Source organism: Procambarus clarkii, chromosome 46 (assembly GCF_040958095.1).
Source record: "Procambarus clarkii isolate CNS0578487 chromosome 46, FALCON_Pclarkii_2.0, whole genome shotgun sequence".
NCBI classification, from domain to species: Eukaryota; Metazoa; Arthropoda; class Malacostraca; order Decapoda; family Cambaridae; genus Procambarus; species Procambarus clarkii.
The window spans coordinates 2,739,724-2,751,295 of NC_091195.1; the positions used below are offsets into that span (position 1 = coordinate 2,739,724).

The following is an 11,572-nucleotide window of genomic DNA, read 5'->3' on the forward strand; positions in this document are numbered from 1 at the left end:
CCACTACCCTCCTCCTCCTCTGCACCACTACCTTCCTCCTCTGCACCTCTACCTTCCTCCTCTGCACCACTACCTTCCTCCTCTTCACCACTACCCTCTTCCTCCTCTGCTCCACTACCCTCCTCCTCCTCTGCACCACTACCCTCTTTCTCCTCTGCACCACTACCCTCTTCCTCCTCTGCACCACTACCCTCCACCTCTGCACCATTACCCTCCTACCCCTCTGCTCCACTACCCTCCTCCTCCTCTGCATCACTACCCTCTTCCTCCTCTGCGCCTCTTCCCTCCTCCTCCTCTGCACCACTTCCCTCTTCGTCCTCTGCACCACTACCCTCTTCCTCCTCTGCACCACTACCCTCTTCCTCTGCTCCACAACTCTCTTCCTCTGCACCACTACCCTCCTCCTCTGTACCACAACCCTCCACCTCCTCTGCACCACTACCCTCCTCCTCCTCTGCACCACTACCCTCCTCCTCTGCACCACTACCCACCTCCTGTGCACTACTACCCTCCTCCTCCTCTGCTCCACTACCCGCCTCCTTTGCACCAGTACCGTCCTCCTCTGCACCACTACCTTCCTCCTCTGCACCACTACCCTCCTCCTCTGCACCACTACCCTCCTCCTCTGCACCACTACCCTCCTCCTCCTCCGAATTACTACCCTCCTCCACTCTGCATCACTACCCTCCTCCTCTGCACCACTACCCTCCTCCTCCTCAGCACCACTACCCTCCCCCTCTGCACCACTACGGTATTTCCTCTGCACCACTACCCTCCACCTCTGCACCACTACCCTCTTCCTCTGCACCACTACCCTCCTTCTCTGCACCACTACTCTCCTCCTCCTCTGCATCACTTCCACTCCACTATCCTCCTCCTCTGCACCACTACCCTCCTCCTCCTCTGCACCACTACCTTCCTCCTCTGCACCACTACCTTCCTCCTCTGCACCACTACCCTCCCCCTCTGCTCCACTACCCTCCTCCTCTACACCACTACCCTTCTCCTCTGCACCACTACCCTACTCCTCTGCACCACTACCCTCTTCCTCCTCTGCACCACTACCCTCTTCTTCCTCCTCTTCACCACTACCCTCTTCCTCCTTTGCACCTCTACCCTCTTCCTCCTCTGCACCACTACCCTCCTCTTCCTCCACTTCACCACTACCCTCTTCCTCCTCTGCACCACTACCCTCTTCCTCCTCTGCACCACTACCCTCCTCCTCTGCACCATTACCCTCCTCCTCCTCTGCACCATTACCCTCCTCCTCTGCACCACTACCCTCCTCCTCTGCACCTCTACCCTCCTCCTCTGCACCACTACCTTCCCCCTCTGCACCACTACTCTCTCCTGCACCACTATCCTCCTACTCTGCACCACTACCTTCCTCCTCTGCACCTATACCTTCCTCCTCTGCACCACTACCCTCCTCCTCTGCACCACTACCTTCCTCCTCTGCACCACTACCTTCCCCCTCTGCACCACTACCTTCCTCCTCTGCACCACTACCTTCCTCCTCTGCACCACTACCTTCCTCCTCTGCACCACTACCTTCCTCCTCTTCACCACTACCCTCTTCCTCCTCTGCTCCACTACCCTCCTCCTCCTCTGCACCACTACCCTCTTTCTCCTCTGCACCACTACCCTCTTCCTCCTCTGCACCACTACCCTCCACCTCTGCACCATTACCCTCCTACCCCTCTGCTCCACTACCCTCCTCCTCCTCTGCATCACTACCCTCTTCCTCCTCTGCGCCTCTACCCTCCTCCTCCTCTGCACCACTTCCCTCTTCGTCCTCTGCAAAACTACCCTCTTCCTCCTCTGCACCACTACCCTCTTCCTCTGCTCCACAACTCTCTTCCTCTGCACCACTACCCTCCTCCTCTGTACCACAACCCTCCACCTCCTCTGCACCACTACCCTCCTCCTCCTCTGCACCACTACCCTCCTCCTCTGCACCACTACCCACCTCCTGTGCACTACTACCCTCCTCCTCCTCTGCTCCACTACCCGCCTCCTTTGCACCAGTACCGTCCTCCTCTGCACCACTACCTTCCTCCTCTGCACCACTACCCTCCTCCTCTGCACCACTACCTACCTCCTGTGCACTACTACCCTCCTCCTCCTCTGCTCCACTACCCGCCTCCTTTGCACCAGTACCGTCCTCCTCTGCACCACTACCTTCCTCCTCTGCACCACTACCCTCCTCGTCTGCACCACTACCCTCCTCCTCTGCACCACTACCTTCCTCCTCTGCACCACTACCTTCCTCTTCTGCACCACTACCCTCCTCCTCCTCTGCACCACTACCCTCCTCCTCTGCACCACTACCCTCCTCCTCATCTGCTCCACTACCCGCTTCCTTTGCAGCACTTCCGTCCTCCTCTGCACCACTACGTTCCTCCTCTGCACCACTACCCTCCTCCTCCTCTGCACCACTACCCTCCTCCTCTGCACCACTACCCTCCTCCTCTGCACCACTACCCTCCTCCTCATCTGCTCCACTACCCGCTTCCTTTGCAGCACTTCCGTTCTCCTCTGCACCACTACGTTCCTCCTCTGCACCACTACCCTCCTCCTCTGCACCACTACCCTCCTCCTCTGCACCACTACCTTCCTCCTCTGCACCACTACCTTCCTCCTCTGCACCACTACCCTCCTCCTCTGCACCACTACCCTCCTCCTCTGCACCACTACCCTCCTCCTCTGCACCACTACCTTCCTCCTCTGCACCACTACCCTCCTCCTCCTCCTCCTAAGCACCACTACCTTCCTCCTCTGCACCACTACCCTCCTCCTCTGCACCACTACCTTCCTCCTCTGCACCACTACCCTCCTCCTCCTCTGCACCACTACCCTCCTCCTCTGCACCACTACCCACCTCCTGTGCACTACTACCCTCCTCCTCCTCTGCTCCACTACCCGCCTCCTTTGCACCAGTACCGTCCTCCTCTGCACCACTACCTTCCTCCTCTGCACCACTACCCTCCTCCTCTGCACCACTACCTACCTCCTGTGCACTACTACCCTCCTCCTCCTCTGCTCCACTACCCGCCTCCTTTGCACCAGTACCGTCCTCCTCTGCACCACTACCTTCCTCCTCTGCACCACTACCCTCCTCGTCTGCACCACTACCCTCCTCCTCTGCACCACTACCTTCCTCCTCTGCACCACTACCTTCCTCTTCTGCACCACTACCCTCCTCCTCCTCTGCACCACTACCCTCCTCCTCTGCACCACTACCCTCCTCCTCATCTGCTCCACTACCCGCTTCCTTTGCAGCACTTCCGTCCTCCTCTGCACCACTACGTTCCTCCTCTGCACCACTACCCTCCTCCTCCTCTGCACCACTACCCTCCTCCTCTGCACCACTACCCTCCTCCTCTGCACCACTACCCTCCTCCTCATCTGCTCCACTACCCGCTTCCTTTGCAGCACTTCCGTTCTCCTCTGCACCACTACGTTCCTCCTCTGCACCACTACCCTCCTCCTCTGCACCACTACCCTCCTCCTCTGCACCACTACCTTCCTCCTCTGCACCACTACCTTCCTCCTCTGCACCACTACCCTCCTCCTCTGCACCACTACCCTCCTCCTCTGCACCACTACCCTCCTCCTCTGCACCACTACCTTCCTCCTCTGCACCACTACCCTCCTCCTCCTCCTCCTAAGCACCACTACCTTCCTCCTCTGCACCACTACCCTCCTCCTCTGCACCACTACCTTCCTCCTCTGCACCACTACCCTCCTCCTCCTCTGCACCACTACCCTCCTCCTCCTCCTCCTAAGCACCACTACCTTCCTCCTCTGCACCACTACCCTCCTCCTCTGCACCACTACCTTCCTCCTCTGCACCACTACCCTCCTCCTCTGCACCACTACCTTCCTCCTCTGCACCACTACCCTCCTCCTCCTCTGCACCACTACCCTCCTCCTCCTCCTCCTAAGCACCACTACCTTCCTCCTCTGCACCACTACCCTCTTTTTTCTTTTTTTTTCTTTTTCTTTTTTTTTTCTTTTATATTATTATTATTTTCTACCACAGACGTGGCCACACATTTACAATGCTAACCAGCATATATACATTTTCTTCTGTCCTCCATGGACAGGGTTAGAGAAGTGTTAAACATACAGTTCAAGGGTTTATTGAACACTCAACCACAGAAGGTGATTCGGTGCTTTTAAAATGCTAAGCTAACCTACATACGTAAATACATACATACACAGATTTACGTATGTCCTACATAAAGTATTAGATGTGTCTTTTACATAGTGTCATTAATGTACATTCACAAAGGTGAAATGTAATTCTGATCAGCTTCCATATATGCTTTATACCCATACATATACATACACACACACACATACACATACATATATACACACACACATGCATTCACATACATTTGTCTCATTTACCCTGACAGGTGAGGTAGCTGATAAAGAAACTAGTGTGCAATTAAGCATTTAATCACTGAAGGTGATGAAGGTGCTTTTACAAGCTCAGGTTATATAGTTACATCATTTATATACATTGTATGATTGATATATTACATGGTCAATTTTGGATACAAGTCCAATATATCGTCAAGTGTTCCAGTACTCATATAGTAACTACAGAGTTCAGCATACCTTAGCCCAGGAGGGCGAAAGTCAGTCAGTATGGGACATTCGACAATATAATGTTCAAGAGAGTGCATGTTTTCTCTTTCACAAAGTTGACACATTGTGTACTCGACATTTGGGTTTTGAGAAAGCTGCCAGACACGTCGATATCCCAGGCGTATTCTGGCCACTATAACATCACATTGCCGGGTTCTTGTTCTATTAGTCCCATATGTGAATGTCTCCTCACGATATCTATCATAATATTTAATGCTACAACTTTCAGGTCTTTGAGAATTTGTTAGGTCGGTGAGATTTTCATTATATATTTGTTTAAGTATTCTCTTTGTCACTGCTAATGGAACACCCATATCAATTTCTACCACTGGTTTTCTGCAGGCTGACTTAGCAAGCATATCAACAGTGTCATGCCTTGAGATGCCAACATGTGATGGTATCCATAGGAATTTAATCTCAAATCTGTTTTCTTTGGCAGCTAAAACATTCATTCGAATATCACTGACTATTTTCTGGGTGTCACTACTATGTGCGTTCAATGCCAGGAGTGCACTCTGCGAGTCACAGTATATAAGTCCACTACCTTTGTCTTTTAAAAATTCAGTGGCAAGGTATATGCCTGCAAGTTCGGTTTGAGTTGTACTTGCCCAGTCATTGACGCGCTTCATTGCTGTATGTACGAGAGAAGATTGTTCAAATATGTTACATGCACATCCGGTACATCATCCACCTTCTTCTACAGAGCCGTCGGTATAGCACTGATAAACATCGTTACCCATACTCTGAGTACTTTCAGTGATGCTTTTCAGTGTTAACTGTTTTAATAATGTAGTGTGCACACTATCTTTCTTGGGCGCATTTACAAAATCAACTGATAGATCCCAGTTATCCCATGGAGTAATTGGCTGATTAGTCGAGTTGGGTACATATTTAATATTTTGATGGAGTTGGCTACCTTGTAGAACCAATATACATAATCAGATTTCGTTCTTCTCCTATAGACCTCAGGTGAGTGCAGCATATTAGAAAGTTTAGCTTGAAACTTCATGTGTTGTCTTGATCTATTCAATGCCTTCACGCCGAAAACTGTGCTAATAGACAAGATTCTCTCACTTATGGTAGGTAATTTTAACTCTGCTCTCATGTTAACTATTCTCGAGGACTTAGGAGCCCCAAGGATGAGACGCATAGCTTCATTTTGCAAGGTTTCAAGAGATTTCAGCTCTTTGTCAGTATACAGTGTGAGATGTAGAGCATTGTAGTCAATCACAGAGCGTATAAATGATACATAAAACATTCTAGCAAGTCTCACGTTAAGCCCATGATTGACACCAACAAGGACCTGCAAGGGCTTTAATCTCTCCCAAAGTCTCCTCTTGAGAGAAGAAAGGTACCCAGGGTCGTTAATGGGGACACCAAGGTATCTGTAAGACTCGCAGTTCTCAAGTGCTCGCCCATCTATATGATAATTGGGTGGTGGAATACCACATGGAATGAGGGCACGAGTTTTCTGTATGGAGATAAGGAGGCCACATTCCTCAGCTCTAGTAGCAAAAGCGTCGAGCAGAACTTGCATTCTAGGCTCGGTGGCAGCCTGTAAACATATATCATCAGCATAACAAATGACAGTGTCTGGGAATACAAGGAAAATTACTGAAATGGATAAAGGGATATTTGTCTAATCGAACAGCATATGTTTTGTTTAATGGTGTTAAAAGCATAGAGAGCAAACACTTTGAACTGGGAACTCCACAAGGAGGGGTCCTCAGTCCCTTGTTGTTCAACGTTCTGATGCATAAACTTATTAAAGATCTTCCAACTAATAATGAAGAGTACCCTCCTTCTCTGCACCACTACTCTCCTCCTCCTCTGCATCACTTCCGCACCACTATCCTCCTCCTCTGCACCACTACCCTACTCCTCTGCATCACTACCCTCCTCCTCCTCTGCACCACTACTTTCCTCCTCCTCTGCACCACTACCTTCCTCCTCTGCACCACTACCTTCCTCCTCTGCACCACTACCCTCCCCCTCTGCTCCACTACCCTCCTCCTCTGCACCTCTACCCTCCTCCTTTGCACCACTACCTTCCTCCTCTGCACCACTACCCTCCTCCTCTGCACCACTACCCTCCTCCTCTGCACCACTACCCTCCTCCTCTGCACCTCTACCCTCCTCCTCTGCACCACTACCTTCCTCCTCTGCATCACTACCCTCCTCTGCACCACTACCCTCCTCTGCACCACTACGCTCCTCCTCCTCTGCACCACTACCCTCTTCGTCCTCTTCGGCACCACTACTCTCCTTCTCCTCTGCACCACTTCCCTCCCCCTCCTCTGCACGACTACCCTCCTCCTCTGCACCACAACCCCCCTCCTCTGCACCACTACCCTCCACATCTGCACCACTACCCTCCTCCTCTGCACCACTTCCCTCCTCCTCTGCACCACTACCCTCCCCCTCCTCTGCACCACTACCCTCCTCCTCTGCACCACTACCCTCCTTCTCTGCACTACTACCCTCCTCCTCCTCTGCTCCACTACCCGCCTCCTTTGCACCACTACCCTCCTCCTCTGCACCACTACCCACCTCCTCTGCACCTCAACCCTCCCCCTCTGCACCACTACCCTCCTCCTCTGCACCACTACCTTCCTCCTCTGCACCACTACCTTCCTCCTCTGCACCACTAACCTCCTCCTTTGCACCACCACCCTCCTCCTCTGCACCTCTGTCCTACTCCTCTGCACCACTACCCTCCTCCTCTGCACCACTACCTTCCTCCTCTGCACCACTACCTTCCTCCTCTGCACAACTACCCTCCTCCTCTGCACCACTACCCTCCTCCTCTGCACCTCTACCCTCCTCCTCTGCACCACTACCTTCCTCCTCTGCACCACTACCCTCCTCTGCACCACTATCCTCCTCCTCTGTACCACTACGTTCCTCCTCTGCACCACTACCCTCCTCCTCTGCACCACTACCCTCCTCCTCTGCACCACTACCTTCCTCCTCTGCACCACTACCCTCCTCCTCTGCACCACTACCCTTTTCCTCTGTACCACAACCCTGCTCCTCCTCTGCTCCACAACCCGCCTCCTTTGCACCACTACCGTCCTCCTCTGCACAACTACCTTCCTCCTCTGCACCACTACCTTCCTCCTCTGCACCATTACCCTCCTCCTCTGCACCACTACCCTCCTCCTCCTCTCTACAACTTCTCTCCTCCTCCTCCTAACCACTGTCCTCCTCCACTCTGCACCACTACCTTCCTCCTCCTTTGCACCACTACCCTCCTCCTCCTCCTCCTTCTCAGCACCACTACCCTCCCCCTCTGCACCACTACGCTCTTCCTCTGCACCACTACCCTCCTCCTCCTCCTCCTCCTCCTCAGCACCACTACCCTCCTCCTCTGCACCACTACGCTCTTCCTCTGCACCACTACCTCTTCCTCTGCACCACTGCCTTCCTCCTCTGCACCACTACCCTCCTCCTCTGCACCACTACCCTTTTCCTCTGTACCACAACCCTGCTCCTCCTCTGCACCACTACCCTACTCCTCCTCTGCATCACTACCCTCCTCCTCCTCCTCTGCACCACTACCTTCCTCCTCTGCACCACAACCCTCCCCCTCTGCTCCACTACCCTCCTCCTCTGCATCTCTACCCTCCTCCTCTGCACCACTACCCTCCTCCTCTGCACCACTACCTTCCTCCTCTGCACCACTACCTTCCTCCACTGCACCACTACCCTCCTCCTCCTCTGCACCACTACCCTCTTCCTTATCTGCACCACTAACCTCCTCCTCCTCTGCGCCACTACCCTCCTCCTCCTTCTCTGCACCACTACACTCATCCTTCTCTGCAGCACTACCCTCCTCCTCTTCTGCGCCACTACCCTCCCCCTCCTCTGCTTCACTTCCCTCCTCCTCCTCCTCTGCACCACTACCCTCCTCTGCACTACTACCCTCCCCCTCCTCTGCACCACTACCCTCCTCCTCTTCTGCGCCACTACCCTCCCTCTCCTCTGCACCACTACCCTCCCCCTCCTCTGCACCACTACCCTCCCCTCCTCAGCTCCACTACCCTCGTCCTCTGGACCACTACCCTTCTCCTCCTCTGCACCACTTCCCTCCTCCTCCTCTACCCTCCTCCTCCTCAGCACCATAACCCTCCCCCTCCTCTGCACCACTACCCTCCTTCTCTGCACCACTACCCTCCTCCTCCTCCTCTTCCTCTGCACTACTACCCTCCTCCTCCTCTGCTCCACTTCCCTCCTCCTCCTCTGCTCAACTACAGTCCTCCTCCTCTGCACCACTACACTCCTCCTCCTCTGCATCAGTACCCTCCTCCTCCTCTGCCCACTACCCTCCTCCTCCTCCTCCTCCTCTGCACCACTACCCTCCTCCTCCTCCTCTACACCACTACCCTCCTCCTCCTCCTCTGCTCAACTACACTCCTCCTCTGCACCACTACCCTCCTCCTCCTCTGCACCACTACCCTCCTCCTCCTCTGCACCACTACCCTCCTCCTCCTCTGCACCACTACCCTCCTCCTCCTCTTCACCACTACCCTCCTCCTCCTCTGCACCACTACTCTCCACCTCTGCACCACTACCCTTCTCCTCCTTTGCACCACTACCCTCCTCCTCTGCACCACTACCCTCCTCCTCCTCTGCACCACTTTTCTCCACCTCTGCACCACTATCCTCCTCCTCCTTTGCACCACTACCCTCCTCCTCCTCTGCACCACTACCCTCCTCCTCTGCACCACTACCCTCCTCCTCCTCTGCACCACTACCCTCCTCCTCCTCTGCACTACTACTCTTCTCCTTCTCCTCCATAAGAGATGGGTGTGAGGAGTAGCCAGGTGTGGGCTTCAGTTTTCACTTTCAATTGCAGGTGTGGGTGGTGAGAGTTTCCAGGTGTGGGCTTCAGTTTTCCCTTTCATCTGCAGGTGTAGGTGGGGAGAGTTGCCAGGTGTAGGCTTCAGTGTTCCCTCTCATCTGCAGGTGTGTGAGGGTAGTGAAGCCTGGTGTGGGCTTCAGTATTCCCTCTCATCTGCATGTGTGGGTGTGGAGAGTAGCCAGGTGTGGGCTTCAGTGTTCCCTCTCATCTGCAGGTGTGGGTCGGGAGCGTAGCCAGGTATAATCCCCAGTGTTCCCTCTCATCTGCAGGTGTGGGTGGAGAGAGTAGCCAGGTGTGGGCTTCAGTTTTCCCTCTCATCTGCAGGTGTGTGAGGGGAGTGAAGCCTGGTGTGGGCTTCAGTATTCCCTCTCATCTGCATGTGTGGGTGTGGAGAGTAGCCAGGTGTGGGCTTCAGTGTTCCCTCTCATCTGCAGGTGTGGGAGGGGAGAGACTCCTGCGAGGACTTCACCGGAGGGGCGTCACTGGTGATAAACTTACGATTTGGATCCGGGACAGTGAGGAGAACAAGAAGTACCTCCGAGAGCTCAGTGCGTCGCTTAACAATTTTAATAATGTTTATATATGGTAGATTGTTGAGACCAGCCTCACGAGACCAATAATGTACAAGGACACATCTACGAGGAGCTGGTTGTTGAGACCTGCCTCACGAGACCAATAATGTACAAGGACACATCTACGAGGAGCTGGTTGTTGAGACCTGCCTCACGAGACCAATAATGTACAAGGACACATCTACGAGGAGCTGGTTGTTGAGACCAGCCTCACGAGACCAATAATGTACAAGGATACATCTACGAGGAGCTGGTTGTTGAGACCTGCCTCACGAGACCAATAATGTACAAGGACACATCTACGAGGAGCTGGTTGTTGAGACCAGCCTCACGAGACCAATGTAGATGTGCATTATATAACAATGGTTATGATGTTCATCTCTCAATGAGATGATTACATCTCATCAAGTATTAGATGTACATCTGTAGATGTACAGTAATCTATAGATGTACATGTGTAGATGTACAGTAATCTACAGATGTACATGTGTAGATGTATAGTGATCTACAGATGTATATGTGTAGATGTACAGTAATCTACAGATGTACATGTGTAGATGTACAGTAATCTTCAGATGTACATGTGTAGATGTATAGTGATCTACAGATGTACATGTGTAGATGTACAGTAATCTACAGATGTACATGTGCAGATGTACAGTAATCTACAGATGTACATGTGTAGATGTACAGTAATCCACAGATGTACATGTGTAGATGTACAGTAAGATGTACATGATGTACTCCAGATGTACTCCTTTCATCAAAATATGTGGTTGGTATTTGGTGTAATTCTTGTGCCAACCCGCAGATCTTGATGTTGCAACTGCTGTGTACTGGTCACTATATATCTTCTGCATTGCTCTATTGCTAATTACTTTCTTAATCTGTGATAGACTCTGTGGTATGTAAATGTCTACATTTCTTCTCTTAGTTGCAAGTTTTGCAGCATCGTCTGCAATGTCATTTCCAGTTATTCCCATGTGACTTGGCACCCAGTTGACAGTACCCAACGGCCTTGATGTTCCAGTGTTTGCATTTTAGTATGCTGGTGGAATGATGAGTTTTTGTATGCTGGTGGTATGAATGAGTTTTTGTATGCTGGTGGAATGAATGAGTTTTTGTATGCTGGTGGAATGAATGAGTTTTTGTATGCTGGTGGAATGAATGAGTTTTTGTATGCTGGTGGAATGAATGAGTTTTTGTATGCTGGTGGAATGAATGAGTTTTTGTATGCTGGTGGAATGAATGAGTTTTTGTATGCTGGTGGAATGAATGAGTTTTTGTATGCTGGTGGAATGAATGAGTTTTAGTATGCTGGTGGAATGAATGAGTTTTTGTATGCTGGTGGAATGAATGAGTTTTTGTATGCTGGTGGAATGAATGAGTTTTTGTATGCTGGTGGAATGAATGAGTTTTTGTTTTGATGATAGTGAGAATGAGTTTTGATATACGTTGTTTGTATGAGTTTTGG

The 11,572-nt window shown here is 52.0% G+C and overlaps 1 protein-coding gene across 1 annotated transcript in view; it reads left to right on the forward strand.

Annotated features, from left to right (window-relative positions):
* LOC138350614 (uncharacterized) overlaps positions 1-10,615 on the forward strand; it is an 83,433-nt gene extending 72,818 nt beyond the window's left edge. The window contains exon 3 of the mRNA XM_069301645.1: positions 9,961-10,615. Coding sequence (XP_069157746.1) covers positions 9,961-10,115 — 155 coding nt within the window. The 3' untranslated portion in view covers positions 10,116-10,615. The remainder of the gene's footprint in view (positions 1-9,960) is intronic.
* The last annotated feature ends 957 nt before the right edge of the window (positions 10,616-11,572 follow it).